The 23,759-nt window shown below is 46.1% G+C and overlaps 1 protein-coding gene across 1 annotated transcript in view; it reads left to right on the forward strand.

The window, feature by feature from the left end:
- FGFRL1 (fibroblast growth factor receptor like 1) overlaps positions 1-23,759 on the forward strand; it is a 101,792-nt gene that overhangs the window by 42,892 nt on the left and 35,141 nt on the right. The window contains exon 3 of the mRNA XM_078593126.1: positions 1,969-2,244. Within this exon, the coding sequence (XP_078449252.1) occupies positions 1,969-2,244 (276 nt within the window). The remainder of the gene's footprint in view (positions 1-1,968; positions 2,245-23,759) is intronic.

The raw sequence follows: 23,759 nt of genomic DNA on the forward strand, positions 1-23,759 counted from the left end.
TACGTGGGAGTGGCAACACATTGGTATCTTGGCTTTGACAACAGGTATCTTCTTACAAAAACACAGACTCCACATCTTTGCCGTTACTCTTGGGAAACTTGGTATAGTGACCAAACAAAAATGTAGTTTGGAAAAAGGGTGGCACTTTTGAACAGACTAGAAGGAGATTTTAAACGGCGAGTTTTCTTTTCCTTTTTATTTTTGCACATTTATGGAATATATATTTTTAGGATAAATACAGACAATAGTCTTCCCAGATGGCACCAAGTTTATGCAGGTGCTGTCATCTTAAGCTGTGAATAGTTATTGTGGCAAAGATTCGCGAGCTGGTATTCACGAACAAGTTGTACAGCGCGGATGATAGAAACGTTTGTTTCCCCGCACAGCCTGTGTGTCGCTGAAATATGACATTTGCTTAAACGCACGAAAAAAAACCCAACTTAATCCTTTTCCATATATTCTCTGTGGTGACGTGGAGATGCTCTTCTGACACCTCCTTGAGAGACACATTACATCTCAAACATTGGAGCAAGTCGCCGTTTGACATTTTACAATCCCTGATAAGGAAGCTAAGTCAACATGAATTTTTTTGTATTACTCTGGTCAGATAATGTTTTCGTGGGTTCTTTAGTAACACGTTTGTACACACAGTTGTCCACGAACAGATGAAGCACGCAGTGATACACGGTGACACACAGTCACACACGGTGACACACGACGACACACGGAGACACAGAGTGACACACAGAGACACACAGTGACACACGACGACACACAGAGACACACAGTGACACACGGTGACACACGGCGAGGCACGGTGACACCCGGTGACACTCGGTGACGACTCAGGGTGACACACGGTGACACACGCGACGACACGCGGCGCTGTACGGCGCTTGAGATACGGCCACGTGTTCACGTCACGCATCATCGTGATAAATCCAACGTGAGCACTCGCCCACTGTGCGTAAGCCTCGCATCAACATCGCCAAGCCGCTGGCACAAAAACACAAGAACGTGTCAGTATTTGTTAAGGTAACGGGGAACACCCAGAAGCACAACCCCCCCCCCCCCCCAGTTGACAGCAGATGCGTGTGTCCAAGCGGCACTCTGGACTCGCACCCCACGCTGTGTGTACGCGTGCGAGCCGTGGTCGTGATGAGATAAAGATGTGAGTCCTTGTGTTTTAAATCTGTCATCCGATTTTCCACAAATCAGATCGCGAAGTACAAATATTTGCGACGTAAACAGGAGAATGTTTTTTTTTAGACTTTAAATGCTGACGTGTATTTATTTTTTTACAATTCTTTTTTTACATCGTGGAACGTGGGGACTTTTATGTTTTGCCAATGATCATAGCTACGCCTTTGCAAATGTGCTAATTATGTGATTCTGTAAGAAGCCTACATTCAATAATGTTCAAAAGGGCCGGATACTGTATTTTTAATAAATGACTTGTAATTTTTTTCTGCAATCCAGCCGCCAAAATCACTGCTCACAGCATACTTGTATCACAATAATACGATTGCAACTCTACATCCAAGCTGGGATTTAACTCAGCCCATCATCTCTTTGGAGGGCTTATAAAATACCACATGGCGACGGTATGACCACACAACAACAGAAACGTTTCCACCATTCGGCTCAGGCCTAACAACAACGGAGGTGACCACCAACAACCCCCGACGCTCATTCCATCACGTACAACTGCCGACTTTGACATTCGACCCTCGGCAAGGGTGACCGCTTCCAGAACCGGCCCTAGACCTTTGGGGGCCCTAAGCAAAATTTGGTTGGAGGCCCCTTTGATGTATGATTTTTTTCACCCACTAGCTAGCAGTGACTCTAGGGGGCCCTCTGTTGGCCACGGGGCCCTTTGCAATTGCAAGGGTCGCTTAGTGGCTGGGCCGGCTCTGATCGCTTCTTGACCCCCCCTCCCCCCCTTGCCTTGCTCCTCCGCTGTCCCAGCTCCCCCTAAGGTGTCGGGCCGCGTGGTCGGCAGGCAGAGCGTGCGCGTGGGCCGCACCATCCGCCTGCCGTGCCCCGTGACGGGCGACCCGCCGCCGCTCACCATGTGGACCAAGGACGGGCGCACGGTTCACGGCGGGTGGACGCGGCTGCGCGTGCTTCGCCACGGCCTCAAGATCGAGGAGGCGGAGGTGGACGACGCCGGAGTCTACGTGTGCAAGGCGGCCAACGGCTTCGGCAGCGTCAGCCTCAACTACACGCTCGTCGTCATCGCAGGTGCGCTTCGCACGTCACCTTGCTCGCTCAGCCGCGAACCAACGGGGTGACCCGCCCACCCACTCACTCACTCACAGGGTCATACACTCACACGCCAAACTACTGGGTAAGCCACTCACCCACCAACCTACTCGATCACCCGCTCGCCCATGAACCTACCCGGCGTATCACGCACCCGCCAAACTACATGCCCGAAACTGTTCATCAAGGGCCAGTCTGTGTGATTTTGATACGATTCCATAGCAGCTCAAGTTGAAGTCTTGTTTTTGTAAAGTTGACGATGTAGATATGACTTGAAGAACATTTATGCATACACCAATTCATTGATTTAAATCAATGAGTTGATATGAACTAATTAATTAATAATTATTTTTAAAATGTATATAGCTTTGTGCATGAAAAGTGCATCTCACAATCGCTGACGAACCACAGGCAAGCTAAAAGGCTGCCGGGCGGTGAGCCGGCACCAACAATTTTGCTGAAGCCCTGCAGTCCTCAATATAGTTGGATGTTACTGGTAGGAGCCTCCTGGTTGCACCAGCCCACAGGGGATTATTGTGTCCGTCCGTCCATCGTGCATGCAAAAATGGGAGGGGTGGGGCTGGGTGGTGTGGGGAGGGTGGGGAGGGGCTGGGTGGGGAGGGAGGGGCTGGGTGGGGAGGGGAGGGTGGGGAGGGGCTGGGTGTGGAGGGTGGGGCTGGGTGGGGAGGGGAGGGGAGGGTGGGGAGGGGCTGGTGGGGAGGGGCTGGGTGGGGAGGGTGGGGCTAGGTGGGGGGTGGGAGGGATGGGGCTGGGTGGGGAGGGGCTGGTCACCCCGTGGTGCCCTTATAAAACTCAACGTTTAACCGACTCACGCCGGCTTGTGCCCGCCCTCACAGTCGGGCATATTTGCGGAATACACCACGCCGCCGTTGACCCTGACCGAGCAACCCAACGTTCCTACCAGCTCCCTCCGCAGGAGGAATGTGTTTTCAGCCATATACTGAGTGATGCATCATTCGGTTAGCATCTACTTTTGAATGTCGTGATTCGGAAGCGACCTGTTCTGTTGAGCTGCAGGCTGTTCCACTGCAAGTGGCTCCATAAACAAACAATTTAAGGTCCCACGCTTGACCTTCTGGAAAACAAATAGGATTGCTCTCTGGACAGGTTCTTATCCGGTTTTAAATAGACGAGGACTTAGGAGTGAACAGACAGGAGGAGTCGTGCCAAAGAACATCACGATGTCGTGATAATACTTCCACTCACAGACACTATCAAGGGTACCGGGACTGGAACTGTGGCTGGGTCATGGAGCCACAGGACCTTGGACTTTAGTGTGAGCACATGGAAACACGAAATCACTCAGAATTGTCATACTTGCCTACCATCAACAGCAGCACAGCAAATTACGAAGTCCTGTATTGCTCATAACTGGAGAGCTTAATAGCAATGGCATTAAATTACATTAAAATTAAATGTAGGCATTTAGTAAGTAGGATGTGTCTGGTTAACATCTTCCAGTGCACGTCATCAATATTATATGTCATAGTATGGATGGGTGGAGTGGCGACGCAGTCATTAGCACGCTGCGCTATGAATCCGTCGAGGAGAGTTCAGTTCCCGGCCACGTCTAACATCAGTGGCGAGTGTTATCTGAACCAGTCCTGGGTCCCCTCCCCCACCACGTCACCACCCGGCGCTGACCTCCGTGGTGAAGTATGGTCAAAACAACTTCCACCTCCAACACGGATTGGGGAGGCCCTCATCCAACAGTGAATTGAGAGTTGGTCGATTTTTTTTTATTGTAATTTTAAATGTCTTTGTCTGTTAGCATGACATTTGTTTGTCTGCAGCATATGAGCATATGTGCTTTGCTGTGAGCCGAGCAGTTTTGAAGTGAGCTGCAGTGGGGGTGTTCCTTTATTCAATGTACTCTACTGCATAGTTCGCTGGGTAGTTTAACTCGCAAAGAAAATAAATGATTGTGGAGACACTGGTCTTTTTTTCCCTTGACCTTGCAAAAACATTTACATACAAGCAGAAGCCATGACAGTAAAGGGACTCTTCATCAGGATCTCTAAAACAAATTCTGACTGGGGCCGTCTGTGGGGGGTTTTTCCTTCTGGATGGCCAGGTTTAAAAAAAAAAGCCACAGAAAACGCACACAGGCACAAGCACACACTCAACTAGCATCAATTCCATCATTCTTTTTTTCAACTTGGTATGATTGTGTGGTATTTCCTCAGTTTGTTTAATGGCACAAACACCCAAACCGTGGAAACGCATTTTATTTTCCTCTTCTTATTTTAAGCTATATTAATACTTAATCAGATGTGAAAGAATGCAATTTTGCAATTCATGCATTGAATGTTTATTTATTTTTTTATCCATATCTCATATCTTCAACCTTTTCACATTTACACTCAAGCCAAAGCTGTGAATGCCAACCAACCAGAACAGACAAGTGTTTGTTTTTTTTCGGTGAGCTTTATCTTTAAAAAAAATTCTACTCGGGATTTATTTATGTTTTAAATGAATCTCTTCGCCCATCGCTGTGCACTCATTATCAGCGGCAGACAATTTTAGTCCGCCCAGCTCGAGCCTAGCATCCCACCATCACGATCCCTCATCGCCTCTCGCTAATGTACCCCCGCTCCCCCCCACAATACCCCCCCACCATCTCCTCCTACCCCCTCCGAGGAATCCACACCAGCATCTGTGGGGGTCCATCACAATCACCGCGACTGTACTCACTGTTCTTTCCGGGCCATCGTCTTTATAGTCAGTGGAACGCTCCAAAGCCCAGCAGATGCACCCAACCGATTTTCCACCGCTGGTTGCGAGTGTCAGGCAGCGATGAGAACTTTGAATCCGGGCCCAGTGACCGACTTTTTTTGTGTGCGTGCTAGCAATGCAAAAAAAGGTCCCATCTGTCCTGATGCATTTTTTTTCAGCCCAATTTTATCCCGAATGTGCTGTAATTGGGGTCATGTCATGAGATATAGTATCACAATCCAGATCTCTCACAGAGCAATGCAATCCTTTGTGGTTCAGAGAATGCCCCACGGAAGTGAAAATCACAGATATGCCTCTGAGATCGCTTCAAGTGACATCAGGTCCCACGCAGTAAAAGGCAGAATTTTCCCACCCGTTCTGCATTGAACAATAGTGTTCATTGCATGATGACCAAATACATGTTTTTACGACTCAGAGCTGGAACTTAGCCCAATTTAATGTGATGAACCCAATTGGCATGTGATGATTTGCTTGCACAAGACACCTGCCTATTGAGTAGTGAGTCAATTATCGAAGGACAGTATAGTACAGCAGATAGGCTGGGGGCCTATCTGTGGTCACCTCCAATGTGTGGGGTTTTGCAGGGTAACCGTGACTTTTATCTCATGCAGAAATACTCAAAAATGTTACCGTACCACAAACACCACAGGCGGGATTCAGCCCATGCAAAGAGCCTTAAGACTCGGGGAGGCATTCCTGGGTAAGTGTAGGGAAAGTATCGGATTGGTTGTTTGAATGCGAGAAATTCGCATTTTGCACGCCCGACACGCCACAGTATATTTTTCCACGGCCGCACTTAATACCGGCGAAATTAAAACATAATATAGAGTAAATGCAGCTCTCGGGGCTACCGGCCTCTGCTCTTGGCAAACGAACTTGCGGTTCCAGAGAGGCCACTGGCCACACTGCAGAGGCAGCTGCTGCCACCGCATATGCCGCGTGTAGTGTTTCAGCTTTGCATTGTGCCCGTTACCTACCGACAAAAAGCGTTCGTAGATGCGTAGGATAACTCCGCCTCGTACGGTAAGGTGAGCACTCGTGAATTACGTCTGATAAAAATCACACACGACTCACAATGCTCCCTGTGTACTACAACGAGCGCCCAAAACCTTTTAGCGTGCGTTTTATGTAATCACGTGACTGAAATCTACGTCCTCGAGCGAAGGAGGGTTTGAGGGTTTTTTTTTTGTCGTTGCCGTATATTTTGTTGGTTGTTAACGAATATATTTACGTAGCCGTGGAATGGAATGCGTTTGAGAGGACGTCTACCAAGAAAAGATTGAGCGGTGAAATCAATTCATGTGTAGGCGCCCGGTGGATTAATGCACCGCAGCATTGTGAGAGGTGGCAAAGGCTTGGTGAGACCTTCATCCAGCAGTGCATTGAGGTATGGTTGATGATTATGTTGATGTGTAATGACGACTTGACACACTTCTCTTGAGATGACACTTTATTGAAGACACGTTCACTTGACACAGGCAGAGACCCCCACTGCAACAGCCCCGAGTCTCCCGCGCATCTCCCTTATATACCGACCGAGGCCACGCCCCCCTTCCCGAACTTTCTCGCTGACTCTGGACGCTCGCTCCACCAGCAGACTCCACCGTCCTCTTCCGTCGCCTGACCACGCTCCCATCTCGATCATTCCCGTAGCCACGAGTCCCTTCGTACTCACAACTGATACCTCTGTCATTACCTCCTGTGGCCACCAGTCACTTCATACTCACAACTGACTCTTCTGCCATTACCCCCCGCGGCCACCAGTCCACTCACACCACATGTAGATTCTACTGTCATTACAAATGATGAGTACATTATTAAATAATGCATTATTAACGCCTATGATCCAGACCGAGGTTACTAGATCAATGAATTCTAACCAGTGGTCCACAATCCTGTGATGCATTAATCCACAAGGCTGTGGGAACTGGTCTGCAGAAATTTTGCAGATATTACGAGTTAGGGTACAGGTAGAGTTTTAATGTTGAAAAAATATTGTTTTCAGAGACGGTGGTCCGCAAGAATGCTTTAAGGCTTGCCAGTGGCCCGTGGATCCAGAAATGTTGTGAACCAATGTTCGACATAATGGAACTTTGCGTGGCGATGCACGAACGTTAATTTGTTCAACGGTCCGAATTCTGACTGCCAACAAGTGCAGGGTGCCACGGTGGCGACATGTTAATTCCCTCGCCTAGTATACAGGATGGCGTGGGTTCGATCCATGCCCTGTATATTTGGAGTTTTCATGTTCTCCCCGTGGTCGCGTGGATTTTTTTCCAGGTCCTCCGGTTTTCCCTCCACATTTATAAACATGCGCTTACAGTATTTGGCTGCTCTAAATTTCCACATGATAAGCCACCTCCGTTGAGCTATCATAAGTGGCCAGGTCGCTTATAGAAAAGAGCTATGTAGCTCAGTGGGCCTACCTAACCTGGTAAAATAAAAACAGCTTTGCTTAGTTCGTAGCGGCATAGCCCCGTGTCAGCTGTCCGCAGAGGAGGCGGTTCTGTGACTTTTGTGGAACCGCTAACCGGCGACTCGGGTTTGTTTTACCCGGGGAAGCGACGCGCGGACACGAGATTCCACAGCGAGCGCGGAAAATTAATACAGCGTCTAATCCAGACCACGTGACAAGATGACGTCTCAGAAACTCCTGACTGCCAGGACATGTAGAACGGTTTGCCGAGCAGCATCTGTTCCACGCGATTAATCTTTCGTGAACTACATGTTTTTTTCTATCTCGGAAGGCCTGTAGTCGTGTACGTCAGCCACGGAGGGTGCGTCCAGCGAACGTGTCAGATTGCGTTGCTCTTGCACGGCAAGTGGAAATATCCGGCCCCAATGTCACAATTCAAATTCCCCGAGTCTCAAGCCTGGAATCCAAACGCAGCTTCACTTCCAGCAAGACCCAGGCACGATAAAACGCACTGTGGGGGAATTCACCCATGTAGTATAGAAATTGATCTTTACACATAAACATCTGGTATAATTCGCCAGCATTGGTTCAAGTGAGCCCCGAGTTTGCGTGATGAGGCACTGAATGTCAAAACCAGTCCACAGTTTGCTTGTGTTGAACCTATGCTGCTGAGTCAGATGCTCTCCTATGAGGTTATGTGGTCATGGGTTGAGTAGCAAAATACTTTAGCCTGTTTAATGTGGCAAAAAAGATATGGCAACGATGTATCATTTATTTTGTGGGGAAATGGTCTGCTTAGTAACCTGGAAAGTACAAAAAAGACCATCACGTCATATTTATTTGAAACGTATTGCCAAGATGCACAGCTGAGCTGCAGTCTCTCATGCACAATGTGATGATCCAGAGCAACACATGAGCTGTTGCGTACATACATTATAATGGTAATTGTGTTGTAGATTTATGTACTCATGCTCTGGTAATCTTTATTCCCAGAAACTCGAATACTCTCTTTTTTTTTACAAGGTCAACTATGTTATTAGAATGCATTAGCAGACGCTTGCTTTAATTTGCTATTTAATGGCAGTCATTAATTACCAGTCTCAAGACAAATGTGCTCAGCTAAGGGTGGGTAATTAATGGTACATTTATCTTAATTTACGTACACACGTGCATATTTATTGGGTCGTTCGACCCAATACACTATTGCACGTGCATTCATACATCAAAGTCAATTCGATTTCAAACATTCACCACTCACACCCCATAGGACAACCGCTGCTGAACTCCCAGCAACCAGCGGGCAAGACCAGGTGGGTGCCGAAATTGAGTACCAGGGAGTATGCAGATTTGAATAAACTGAGAGATATATTCGGTAAACAATAATAACTGATCGTTTTTATGTGATTTCTTCACATCAAGGTGTTACAATACACTGCTGGCAGAGCGAGTCAGGGGTAGGAGAGTCAAAGGCTGACATTTTGTTCTGCATGTATCCAATGCCGCATTTACATGAAACTAAAACTAAACACGACACAATTTTTGTTTTATCAGCTAAGACACACTGAGCTATAGATCTAATTTTCAGAAGCGACCTGGCCACAAATGATAGCTCAACGAAGTGGCTTATCACGTGGACATTTATCGCAGCCAAATACTCTTAAATGGATGTTTCTATATGTGGAGGGAAAATCCGCAGGACTCGTAGAAACATCCACAGGGAGCACATGCAAACTCTAAATATGCAGGTGCCAGGGTCGGGATTGAACCCACGACCTCCTGTGTACCAGGCGAGGTAGTTCACAACTCGCAACCACGACACACCAGTTTTCATACACAAGCTTATATACAGTGTAAAGCAATAATATATATAATTTGACGAGTTCTAGTTTTTATTTGAACAAAAAATTAGGAGCTTTCATTAATTTTCCCCGTTTGGTCTAAAATCTATGCAAATGCAAAAGGGTTGTTGTAGAGTCTAACATAATTCAATGTTTAATTGATAACCATTCGGCAAAAATCAGCGTGAATGTAGTGGTTACAAATAACTATGCAAATAAAACTTGGTGTTGGTTTATCTGTAGACAATGAATGGTCGTGCTTGTTAGTACATTGCCTGCAGTATTGAATGCTTAATTAACGTTTGTTAATTACACTTGAGAAAATCAATTCACGAGGACACAAACTGCCGAGTGTGGGTGAAATTAAGCAAAATGCACTGCAGCGGCAATATTTATTTTTATTCCACGCAGGAGATACTTTGCACAAATCTTTGCCGGGCGGCCAGCCCGCTCGGCCGCCGTAAATTTGCCGCGCTTCGCGAGCACCGCATCACAACCATCGTGACCCCCCCCCCCACCACTCCACCCTGCCCCCCACTAACTCACTCTCCGCCTGGCAGCGTGCAAGCCCTCTCGGTGCTAGAGCCAGAACCAGAACCTGCCCCCATCCCTTCGCCCCCTCCCTGAAAACGCCACGAGAGTGAGTCCGCAGTTCCCGTTCCGAGCCCATTTTCACAAAACGCAGATGCCCCACGTAGCCTCCGTAGACCGGGAGGGCAAGTGCCGTTAGCGAGCACCAACGAAGGTTGGCGCGGTACGCAAACGAAGGCTGCTGTGCCCAGGTACCACGCCCGGCCGCCTCTGCGTCCCCAGTGCTGATGTTTACACGCAGCACCATATATTACAGGGCTCTTCAAAAATGTTTTCACGCTTCTGAGAATGTGTAACAATACCACAAAAATGTGCCTCCGGGCTCCGGAGACGACCTGGAGAAGATTCCAGGCACGTGTTGACAATGATGGCGAACAAGTGGAGACTTTTTGAAGCAATTACCGTACATTTGTTACCATGTTACAGTGTATTATCCGTTCTTTTTCCATAAAAAACGATAGTCACATATTAGTGTTAACATTTTTTTTAAGGGCCCTGTAGATACAGTACTACACTAACTTAAGGCCGAGCTGACCAGGCATGGAACGGTTCAGATATTTGTCGCCGACGTTGACCGTGAGCATAAAATGTAACTCGGTTCACCGGGTTCGTAAGCGCGGTGCGCTGACCGCAACACCATCGCTTGCCGAGGACGCGCGCTCACGCACAAACACGTGCGCGCACGCACGCACTTACTCACGCCATCACTCACGGCTCCCAGGGGAATCGATTCAATCAACATTGCTACGGTTATGTTTATGACACAAAGCAATTTGGGTGTGCGCATTCTAGCCCGGGTTTATGTAATGCCGGCTGCCTGGGACCGTGGCCCAGCAGAGCGCGCGGTGGCATTTTCCCTCCTCCCTGGGGGAAGATGCCAGGGAATGTTACGAGCAGCCGCTCGGCCAGGCGCTTGGGGTTCAGGGGGTGGGGGGCAGCCGTGGTGGAGTGGGGGGGGGGCGGCGCTGTCTGTAAACTGCCGACACCATCTGACCTTATTTTGAGAATGCAGCTGCGCTTGGGCGAATGTTGTGAGTGGGCAGGGCTTGGTGGAGGCGGGAATGGGTTGAGGTCTAGAGAGGTCACGCTCAGGGTCACCGTGCACACACAATGCGAAATCGATCGCGTGCAATGTTTGTGATGTTAAATTAACGCGCGCATAAATACACGCGTCTTTGGATGGCTTCGGGCAATCCTGCAGTATTGCTTGAAGGAGGCTCGCTCCGCTGATGAGCTCGTAAGGTCGAAACCGGCCCAGCGTTTGCCACTTAAGTTCGGAGTTCCAATTGGCTGATAAGCTAACAAATGTGGTGTGTGCAGAAACACAGAGACGTAGTTGTTATTTTATAACCCCCCAAAAATTATCCACAACAGCACTTTGCGAGTTTGTATGCATACATAATATATTGGGTGGACTAGTGGCACAGTGTTAAATTGCCACTACACTGTGAACCTGGCTTAATAAATTAAATTCCCAACCATTGCCAACATCGCGTCAGTAAGCATTGGATTTAAAATGTCATAACCATGCAACCTCCACCAAGCATAACATGTAAATTATGGAAAAATTAAGCCATGTGCAGTGGTGAATTCACCTTGCCATGAACCCAGAATTGTATTTCTGTCTGTGACTAACTTTCGTGGTGAGTGATATGCGGTCACACCCCTCCCTCACCCTTCACCAACCCGCAATGACCAGAAGTTTGTTCAGAATTACTCTTTGGTTCTTTCGGTAAAGTCACATAGAAAGAAAATAAATTAAATAATAGAATACGACGTTTCGATTGCAATGCAAGCAACCATCATCAGATTTGAATGAATGAGAAAACAAGCATAGTAAACTTAGAAATATAATGCAATGCAACACAGAGAGTCGGCTAACACAACAGTCTACACCCTACCTGGTTGATTACGTTCTTCCAAACATTGCTAAATTTGAGAGAGAGACAAAACACAGATACGGAGACACACAGACAAACACACACAGAGAGAGACACACACAGAGACACACAGAGAGAGACACACACAGAGACACACAGAGAGAGACACACACAGAGACACACACAGATAGAGACACACACTGAGACACAGAGAGAGAGACACACAGAGACACAGAGAGAGAGACACACACATAGACAAACAGAAAAGGAGTTTACTATCCGACTAAATTACCCATTGAGCTGTACAGCAAATTTTTTCAAGGGTGACTCGTACGGTGAAGTATGGTCAAACAACCCCTCCCTACAAGTGACAGGGGGATGGGAAAGCCTTTATCTGGCAATATATTTAAAATGGAATGTAAATTAGTGCAGCCCATTTTACGGTTATCGGTTTGTAAAGAGCTTACAGGAGAGTTTGTAACATGTATAGTTTGTACTGCATATATAGTGTTCCATATTGAACCACATTAGAACATTGCACGGCAGACTGAGGCTATCGACAACACCGATGAACAATTAAAAATAGCTCGCAGTGCGATTGCTGTCACTAATCTCAGCCCGTGCACCACACGATTTCTCACTGCATGTCACGTAATTCCTGACGTGCTAACAGTGTTCAAATTATGAGTTTTGTCATTTGGGTGATGCGGGTACATCTTACAAATGAGAATATCCTGGTCTCTTGAGCTACCGCTTGGTTAAACGAAATTAACGTCCATCGTTTAAGTCCGTGGGTCACGATGCAAGTCAAAGAATCTCTAGATTTGAAGCTTTCGTGACTGCAAGGATTCATATTCTTAGGTTTTATCGGTAAAGTCATGTAGGTAAAAAATGTCAATTAATAAAAGTAAAATAAAAATAAAATAAAAAATCACGACGTTTCGGAGGCAACACAAGCTTCCGTCTTCAGGTGGAACCGTCACAGCACGATAGCTGTAGCTGATACAGCTATCGTGCTTACTTTTATTAATTTTAATGTTTTACCTACGTGACTTTACCGAAAAAACCTACGAATATCAAAGAATCTCCACGTGAGACTCTATCTAAAATCATGGACCGCAGAGCAACACACAGCTGGTGGACATTCTTCACCGGCAGCATTTCAGAAATTTACGATGGAGCCAACTCCCAAAAACCATCCACTGGCTCACTCACCAAACCTCGACATGAACATGTAAACATTGCTCATCGACTCAGCGCCATGCATACGAAAAAGAAGCGGTGTACAGTGTTTGTTCCAACTCCATGGAGCTTCCGCACATTTCTATGGGCCATGGGAGCCGGGGTCCCAAATGCGACTTTCTTGGGCAGGATGGTGAGAAACTCGATCGACTTGCTGAAAGATACAGTGCACGCAGCGCCCCGCACTCATTCACCGGCCAGAACACACTAATCCACGTCATTTGTGGATTAAAGTGTTTTTTGTTTCCTTTTACCACCTCCAAATTGGGTGTTCTTCTAACCCCCCCCCCCCAACGTTGTCACTGCAGTGTACAGCACCATTGCCCCTGGCGCACTGGGAATAGCGTTTAGAGAAGGTAAATAATTTAACGTTCATTTAAACTTAACAACCCGCCCCGAACCAACGCGCAACTTTCAAAACCTGACAAGCGTTTCAGACGTATTTATTTCCTTGTTTTAATCTTCTTTCCATTGAGTTGTTTTGGATCTGCGCCCATTCGCTGCATCGGGAGCGGAAAAGGATCATAATTGCAAGGGAGAGCTTTGCGAGCCGGTGATGGACGGTAATTGCTGTGAGGCTCTGTGCTTCTTGTCGTGGCGGTGGCGTGCGCCGTGAGATGCGAGTGCTTGTATTGTCGGGCCTTATGGCTTCTTGAGCCACTGTTCTTTTCACGTGGCTTTATTTTTCACACTCACCCACCCCCCTCCCCTATACTCACCCCCCTCCCCTACCACCACGCTGCCCATAAAAGTCTGGCCCGTGCTGCAGACACTACGTGGAGCTTTCTTAAAGCCCCATAAACGACAGCACAGTGAATCTTCTCTGTTTTCCACAGCCTTTCCAAACAAACCGAGTGAAACTGCTTAGCACCGGGCCTTTAATGATTTACCACCCACATCGATTTGATTAATTGTAGCAATTTGGAGGGGGGGGGGTTAAAAATGTAACTCAAGAATTGATAAATGTTTTACCTTATTTGTGACATCTCATTTGTATTGTGTTTTCATGTATCAACGTCTTGTTTCTAAAGTTTTCATTGCGCCTTTAACTAACGGTAGCTTAACAAATATATATATTGGGATGTTAGTTGTCTGCATAAACTGTGATGTCTTGGATGTAGGAAATATTGATAAATAACCAGCAGGTTAATAGTTTACAGCCCTGAGTCAGTCCCACTGTGGGATGTATGCCTCATGCCATGTTGGACAATGTTTTTTTTTTACCATATTACAAAAACATTTAATTGTAAATGAAAAATTCGCTAACGCGTGATTCAATGCACGCATCATGAGGGTAACAGATTACTTTAAACAATGAATCGGCGCATCGTTACTTTGCACAACCGCTGTGTGTATATTTAGATCTGATCTTTAAAAAAAACACACACACACACAAAGTTTGTGTGACCTTTCATGTCACGTCTTTTTTTCCCCCCCCTCAACATTTTAACGTTTTAATCCGTAACAGACAGCGGGAGAGGATGATGGAATTAGTTGTTTAAACAAACCTGCAGATAAATTAATAAATAACTTGCTGGGGAGGGGGACTGGTTGCGCGGGTCAGCGCCACCGTTGTGACCTGTCAGAGGCTCTCGTCAATCCCAGGATCTCCCCAAAAACCCGACGCCCTACCAGGGTGGAATTCTGCGTAAAAGGACACCAGCCTCTGTCGGTGATCCAGAAATAACCTAAATCATGGGAGAATTCCTCTCCCACCGTGAATCCTGCTCGCCGCCGCACCCTTCGCCCAACCCCCTTGCACCACCACCACCACCACACCTCTGCCCCATCAACTACCTTTCTTAGGCGCTATCTTCTCTGTCTGACAGTCGACTTGGGTTTTTTTTTAAACTGCATTAACTTTAGTCTTATTTTTGCTGAGATGTGCCCCCGTCCCCCATTGTACAACTCTGCAAATAAAAACAGACAATTGATATTATTTTCAAAAACATGACAACTATATGTTTGGTTCTTTCGGTAAAGTCACGTAGAAGGGAATGATAAAATAATAATATAATAATATAAATATTATTTTATTATTCCCTTCTACGTGACTTTACCGAAAGAACCAAGAATATGAATCCCTGCAGTCACGAAAGCTTTAAATCGAAACATGATAACTACTATCAGCATAAGTCACAACAATAATGCACTTTGAGGTGGTTCAGAATAACTTGATGAATTGGCCTGTTACTTCCGAATATCGTAGCTGTAATCATGCATTTGAAATGACCATAGATTGAATGGTAATTCATGAAAATAATGATAAAGTTCTGTATGATTTCTGCGTAATAATAACCTTTGGCTCTGGCTCATTGCAATTACACAGGCCTCCCCACAGTGTGTTGATTGTGAGGGTTGTTTAACCATACTTCACCACACCGCTCAGCTCTACGTGGTGTTGTTGAGGAGGAAGCCCTGGACCAGTTCAGATATCACTCACCACTGATGTTGGCCATGGTGAGGAATCAAACTCAGGTCACTGCTTTCAGAGTGCTGCGTGAAAACCACTGTCAACGCTACCATACAGCATTATCTCTTATAGTTGTAGAATACATTATGTTTGTGCAATAGATCATGCGTTGCAATGGGCTCTCAGTTAAATACAGAACACATTTAAACTATCTTTACAGATTCCTTCCCGGCGTCATCTGGTTGGCAATGCTGGGATGCAATTTTTTATTTTGCCTTAATGGATCAAAAGGGTCTGATTTTATACTTGTTATAATTCATAACATAATAACGCTATCGTTGTAGAGGTACTGCTTTAATTTTAGAACAATATTTGCGTGTTAGCTTCGGTTTAAAAATCAGTCCAATTGGTAGGCAGCAGTCACCATGCCCACGTGTAACGTGTGGTGCCCGTTTAGGAGAACCCATGAGAATCACCGCGATGTCTTAATGGCCTGGTAATACCCGGCAAGCTTAGCAGCCTGCGTATGAGACGTCAGCAGGTCTCCCTCTCCAGATAAGTGACCTTGAGTGGCTGTGGATTTATGTGCACCACTCACTCTGCACTGCGGGCTATGGGACGGCTGGAGAAGGGAAGAACGGGGCCCTCTGTCTGTCTGAGCAGTCTCAAAAAGCAACGCATTTTTGTGCCTTTGTGCTTTTGAGTGGAACTATCCCTCCGTGCCCTCTGTGTCGCCTCCCATCCAAACGCTCCCTCGCTCGCTCAACCAACCAAAACCTTACAGGAATTAGTCCAAGTCTCCCTCGTAATTCCTTGACGTTGCATTCCCTCTCCACGTGACCCCTCTCTTCCACCGCCACCTCCCTACCCTCTTCACCCGCAAAGCACCCACCCTGGCTTTCGCACTGTCAGTGACGCCCGTTCGCTTGTGCCTGGGAGCGTTGGTTAGCCAGCTGCTTTCCATGCATGTCTACATACATAACCCCTTTTGGACCTTGTCTGGCATGGAGCCAACCTCAGCAAACATATTTCTAATTAACAGACAAAGCCCTTGTTTATGCCTTATTTCCTCGGTGAGAGATGGAACACAGATAAAATACTGTCGACCACTTGCTGGCACTACGTTGGGACCCTAAACGTATTTCCTTCCTCTGGGTCTTCACGCTGGCTGGTTGAATGACATGCTTGTGAGTAGAGCACCAGTCAAGACACACACAGAAAATCTGTTCTCATTAAGATTTCCAACGCTGTTGCCATTCCTTAACATTCAAGTCATAGGGAGGTGACCGGGTGGCTCAGAGGCCAGAGCACTCAGCCAACAAAGCTGAGAGCCTGGGTTGGAATCAGCAACCCATGATGAAACTCGGGCTGTATACGAATTGTTTGTGTCATCTCGTTCAGCAATAAACTGCCCAAAACACCCGATCACAATATAATATAATTCGTGGCCCACGTGTTAAGTTGATCACACTATAATAGTAGGTTTTTACCCTTTTAACTGGTACAAAACTGACACCTTTATACCAGTTAAAAGGGTAAAAACCTACTATTATATTTTGCCACTGGTAAAAGAGATCTCATAGTTGATCACACTATATTTAGTTTTTCACTCAATTCGTCTAAATTACAACTCTTGAGATCTATTACATGTTCGACTGTCATGTGACAAACCTCAACCTCATAGCAGAAAGTATTGAAATTGTGACCCCTTGCTGTGTAAATGATAACAAAAAAATGGCCACCGCCTTAAGAATTTTGCAGAAAAAGTTCTGCGACCAAAAATGTGTGGGCCTTTCTGGACACACGAGGTCATATTGTTCCACGCTCAGTCCAAAATGGACTTGCTTGTCGCACAACGTACTGCCGACAGTGTAGCAGAAAAATAATTGTGGGGGGGAAATGTTTGGTTGCACTGCCATGTAATGCACAGTTGTCTGCAGCAGTGCTCTGTAGTGCTCTGTAGCAGGGTGTGTGCAAAGAGTTCACCGGCTCGTGTGTGAATAAAAAAGGGTCACTTTAAGTGGTTCTGCGAGGACTATACTGCTTCAAGCATTCCAAACGGACACGTCTCACGGCATGATGCCGAAAGCACAGATGGAATACAAAAACATGGGACAAATATCACGTACAAAAATAAATAAGTTTTAAGTCACGTTTAATTAAATTTTGCACCTTTTAAAAAATGAAAACGATTCACACATTATGCTTCCCAACATACAGCAGTGTATATTTCTGAAATATTCAAGGTGCATTCTTAGCTGGTTCAGGCCAATGTAAGCCGCCAGGGCTTGGCAGACTCCTAAACATAACTTGATCATGTTTGTGCGGAAGGGTTTTGTTGCCCAAAAATGTCCAATCGTAAGCCACGAAAAGACTTAGCTGCTCGTCTGAACAAGATCTTCTGAATCGTGAGGTATATTAAAAGTCCAATTGCATATAATTTGGGTCCATGGAATTGATATAGTGTAGTTGTATATGTGAAAACATATGTGTATATGTAGATATGTGTAGACATGTTCTAGGTGAATGGATACTCTATGTACATATGCAGCATGAACGTACATATATATTTTTTATGACAATTCTCCGTACTGTCAATTTTACGCTGCTTATTAATCTCATGAATCTGTTGGGTGGGAGCTCCGGTGCAGCGATCACCCGGGTATGATTCCCAGTCAGGGCTAAGAAAACAACCCTCGCTATGACCAACACGGCGTGGAGAGGCCTTAATTCAGCGGTAGATTTACAAAGGACGATACATATTTAATTTTCACCATATTTATCCTCGTTCTCTTAATCCACAATTTTCATGGTTTTGTAACGGAGCTGTAGAAAAACGTAACTTTTGCAAAGTATTTTGTTTTGCATAATTTACAGTCTATTATTAAAAAGGGGAGGGGACAACTCAAAACGTAACGGCCAGGAATCAAATCGAGATAGCAGAGTTCATAAATCACTGGATTTAGCAAAAGTGTGTCGTAATTTGCATTTCATGATCGGGTGAGGTTGCGAGAAAATTTCAAATCCAATGTCAGATTCCCTGATAATGTGTTGGATCAAAAGTCATATAACATGTCTGCCACAGGCTTGCATGCAGACACTAAAGCATCCTATTATGGTTTTTTCTCTCAAAAAAGAGTCGTGTATGTCGCCTGATTTGGCCGTTTAAAATAAGCTGGGAAATGTTTCGTTGAAATGGAAGGTCCCACTTACAAACAAGCTCATTGTAGGCTGAACTGTTGGGAGCGTGTTTTAAAAGATCTGCAAAATAATACATGAGTTGATTAATTATGCATTTATCATACAAATGAGCTCCTACTGTACGGCTTGTTCTGAGCTTTGGCTAACAACTGCCCAGCATTCTCCGGCAACAAATAAAAAAACCCCAGAAACTTAAACCATTTGCCCTCCTCCCAACTCTTTTCCTCCATCCCACTCCGAGCCAAAGCTCCCTTCGCTCCCCCCGTGAATTCATGGGCGCTAAACAACGCGGCAACGGCGGCAACCGCGATGACGCCTGAGCTACGAGTGGGGTTGGAGCGGGGTGGTGGTGGTGGTGGTGGTTGCGGGGGTGGCGGTGGGGGTTCTGGCCCTGTTGTTGTGTTGTGCTGCCCCTAATTCACGCACCAGCAGCTGCCAGGACAGCGCAAACCGCCCGCTCACCTCCTAATGCACGCCGACGTCCCGATCGTGGCTTTTCTTTCATTCCTTTTCACTCCTACCCCCCGAGAGCTTAAGCTTGAGCGTTAATGCACGGTCCACAGACGACCGCAAGAAAGCAAAACAACAAAAAAAGTTAAACAATGACAATCGTTTTTTTTTTGGGGGGGGGGGGGGCTAAAGCACACACAAAACTCAGCTCTATTGTCTTAATGGGTTTGTTTTGGTTGAAATCTAATGCTAAAGACGTAACGTGGCTCACTGATGAAAGGGGCTTTGCAGGGACTCAAATGGCCTCACGTGGTCCAGGAGTGCTGGTTCTGTGATCCTTCACTCTGCCACACTTGCTCATTCTTCCTAATCAGAGCCCAGGTGCTGTTATCTTCCCATGGCAGTTCTTCTTCGGCAAAGTGTTTTCATCACGGGACATAATAATTTATTTCTTTTTTCCTCTCTGTCAGATATATTTTCGGTGTTATATTCCATGTATCCTGATAGGCAGGAGGTACAATTGTAATCAAAACATCGTTTAAAATGTGTAATGCATGCAAAGGAGAAAATGTTAAAGGGGGATTAGAAATCAGAAACCCAGACTGTGATGACAGCCTTCTTAGTGAAGAGGCGATTATGGTCCCACATGTCTCACCCTGTCTCCTCTCCAGCAGACACGTCACAACAGGCCACAATGACACACGGCTCCGACATGTACAATGGTCCTCCAATAAAAGTGTACATAGATGTCTGAAGTCTTTACTGAAGCTGGACGATGCCTGATCAGGACGCACAATTTGTCAAGCTCAATGACCGTGGTCGTACCGTATGGCTGTCCAATGTGTTGTTTACACCACGTGGTACAACCCCGAGAACACGTTGAGACATCTATTGAGGATTTAACTTATTGGGGGAGGAAACCAAAGCAGCTGGAGAAAACACACCAAGACAAGACAAAGATCCCCTGTATAGCCTTAACAGACTGTTAGGGCAAGTGCTGTTGGTGATCACCCATGAAGGGCAGCTCGACACGCAAGGGGGTTGAGTGGTCAGCACCACGCCCGGCCGCCTTTGTCTCCCTAGTGGCGATGTTTTACCCACCACACCAGGTACTCATTTGAGGTTGAGTCGACCGAGGGAAGGCCCCGGTACCGGTTCAGATAATCGTCACTGGGTGTTGGCCGTGAGCGGGAATCGAACCCGGGTCGCCAGGTTCGTAGCACAACGCGCTCACCGCTACACCACCGCTCCTAACAGCACCCAACGCTGCCATCTTCCAGCATCTTCCAGCACCTAGTACGAACCAGGTTCAACCACCTGCAGCATGGCTTGCGATATTCGACACGATCTGGGCACGTTCACAATTGCTGCAGATCATTTACCAATAGCTCAAGCACATCATGTGAGCAAACAAACACGAGAGAGAGAGCGCAGCGCGTGGAACATTCAGCAGCCAAAAACACAATATTAACTCGATAACACAATATTAACCTCCTGCTTACAATGCGTCCCATTGAGGTGTGTTTGCCCACGTGAATGTCGCTCTGAGGCCACAGCAGGGCCCGCCACGGGGTGTGTGGCTCCGTGTTTACTGAGCGTGCCGTAGATTAGCCACGGTGGCGACAGCCGCTACGGGGATGAAGTTTTGAGAGAGAGAGGGGAAAAAAAGGAAATGCCCGGGTGGTGGCTCGCTGTTGGTTTTAGGATTTAAGCGCCATTGCCTCCGCTTTGTTTTTCTAACACTTTTTTTTTCAAACTCCCTCTACTACGCACACCCCACCGCCCCGCTACACCACCAAACACACACACACACAAAAAAACCCTCCACAGCCTCCTTCCTCGTCCTGCAATTAAAGCGCCCGTCCCAGCTGAGTGGAGCTCGGCCGATTTGTTTGCCGGAGTGTCCAGCAGCTCGTGCGCGTCGCCCGGTCGCCCTCTTCCCCCCCCCACAAGGCAGCCCTCGCTGGGGGCGGCGCACTCACTGAGGCTGCCCCCCCCCCGTCCCTCTGCATGACTGACTCTCTATTCCACCCGTCTCTCGCTCTCTCTCGCTCCTTTTGTGTAACAAAAAAAACACATTTTTTTGGGTAAAAGTTAAAGGGAGGAGGAGGAGGGGGAAAAAACACAGGCTAATGCATTTTCTTTCAGGCGTGTGACATTCATTACCTCGACGGCCGCAACTAAAGGGAAGAGTGCAGATGGGGGAACTGATGTTTTTGTTTGTTTGTTTCTGTGTCATTAAGCAAACATCTGGCTTGACCACCTGAGTGTGAAATTGTTGTTGTTGCTCTGCGTCGATATCATCCGTACGAGAGAAGAAGAAGAGGAGGAGGAGGAAGAGGTAGCACACATGGCCAACATTGGATGTGTCGTCTCTTCTTTTGTTTCGCGTAAACGCCAAATGCTGCTGCGTGCAGTGGCACATCGCGTTCGTGTTGCCCAGCTTTTGTACCTGTTCCAGGGATAATTTTGACGGGGCATAATTATAACCCCGCACAGACGGATGAACGTAGACGGAGTGCCTCACATTTCAGCCAAAACCTAAACGAGTGCGTGCATGCATTTCGTGTCTCCCTTGGCTGGCCTTTTACCACAAACATTAGAATAGTGCATCACTTATAAAGCAACACTTAATGGCTTCATCAGTTAGAGTTCAAATCAAGCGATAAAAAAACTTTTAAAAAAACATCAACATCTTAAACTCATGCATGAATTGTTAAAAGCAAAAAGCCAAACAATTTTACGTAAATTTTAATGTAAGAGTCAAAGGAATCCCTAAATGTGTTGATTTTCTGTTTCCATAAAATTCCACGGCAGTTGTAGAAATCATAGCAGTCCACCACAGTGGACATGATGTATTAGGAGGTTGAAAACATAGCATGGAAGTTGGGGGGGGGGGGTAAAGGATTGGTTGAGTTTGTTAAAGAGGAAAAAAAATCATTCTGCAGAGACACATTGTTACAAGACTGCAGTGCAGGTACAATGGATCTGGACTCTGGCTTGGGCTTGTGTGCGTCAAAAGGAGACTAATTGACCTATTCTCTGTCTGTCAGGCCCCATTCAGCGCCTGGCCACTGATTGATAAACTGGTGCGTGAGAAAGGAGATGCGGCCTGCATCGTCGTGTCGGGCAATGGGTGCGCGATGTGAATTGCCCGGGGAGGGCGGGGGGGGGGGGAAATGCGTGAAAAGGGAGACTGAATATAAATTCCGATTAATGAAAAAAAGGCGCGTGGACTTCTTTGTCTGCAGTTATGCGAATTGCTTCATTTGGCAGATTTTTGTGTTACTTGTTGACCCTTCGCTGGCCTATATTTGACCTTTCGGAGAAGTGTCATCCACTTTTGTATCGCCATATGTGCCACAGAAATATCGAGGGACAACAATTAGCCCTTTTATACCATTGCACAGGGACAGATTTTATACGATGCTACTTTTAATGCCCGAGGATGGCTAGCTAAAAAAGAAAGGCTCTTTTTAACTTCGAATTGAGTTTCACCATCACCACTTCTCCACTTTGGTTATAATTTATGACTTTGTTTATACATACCTTCGCGGGATTACGCTTACAGCAAATGGAAGGAGAGAAAAAAACATGACCAAATCCTGCGCAAAACTTAGCGATGCTTAACGTAATTAAAACTGATTCACCATTACATACAATTGATGAGTAACAATGACCACAGCAGGAAGGAATGCTCACGCTTTCTGTGTGTACGACAAAAACCGTTCAGCTGGCAGACCGTCATTCGCTCTAGCGAGCGTAAAAAAACGGACCACCAAACTGTACCATGGGCAAGTTTTCTAAAACAAAAAATGCTTACACAGTTTAATGAAGTAGATTTTGTGCAGTCATGCATTGTACCCGTTTAGCCACGAAACAAAGCTCACGAAGTCACATTAACTCCGAGGGCTGCTTTGTAGCAAATGACCTAGCCGTGTTGTTCAGTGTTCAGAGTTTGTTTAAGCATTTCATGAAGATTGTTTGTGAAATTATTTTATGAATTTTTTAATCCCGTGTGTCATTATATTCAATATGATTTTTATTCTCCAGTAGGGTTAATTATTGTGACATTGAAACACTGTCGACCAGTGGTTATTAACTTTTATTGCAGCCTTGCACCCCTTTAGTTCTTAATCGTAAAACAAACTGTATAATGTAAATAAATACCTAGGTTTGATGAAACAAAGTATTTGTACTTACGTGTCCGTGCTTAATTTGTGTTTCGATGATTTACCTTCTAAAAAAATCTGGACGTGTCTGGCACCACCAGAAAGGGCATCTCGCACCCCCTGGGGGTGCATGCACCACAGGTGAAGAACCACTGCTCGCTCTAGACCACCATCCCTCTGGGGGTCTATTGAATAGGAACCACTTTGTGGGGGCAGTCAACTGTGATTGTCCTATGGATAGAATTGCACCCATCATAGGAATGTTGAATTCCCATCACTGGCTCAGGGCTGCAAACGGGAGATGAGGACTCCCTCAATGTTCATTTGAGCCAGAGGAGATCATTTTAAGACATATTTTGTAATACTCTGCAACATCACTCGAACATATTAATCGTCTAATGTAATCAATTGGGAAAAAATAACGGAGCTGAGACACATTTCCTTGACAAGCAAAAATAACATTAGATTCACAATTTCAAAGGACAAAGAAAACAGGGTGTAATTACTGAACCTTAAGAATTATCTATCTCGTGA

Source organism: Lampetra planeri, chromosome 4 (assembly GCF_965212315.1).
Source record: "Lampetra planeri chromosome 4, kcLamPlan1.2.h2, whole genome shotgun sequence".
Taxonomy (NCBI): Eukaryota; Metazoa; Chordata; class Hyperoartia; order Petromyzontiformes; family Petromyzontidae; genus Lampetra; species Lampetra planeri.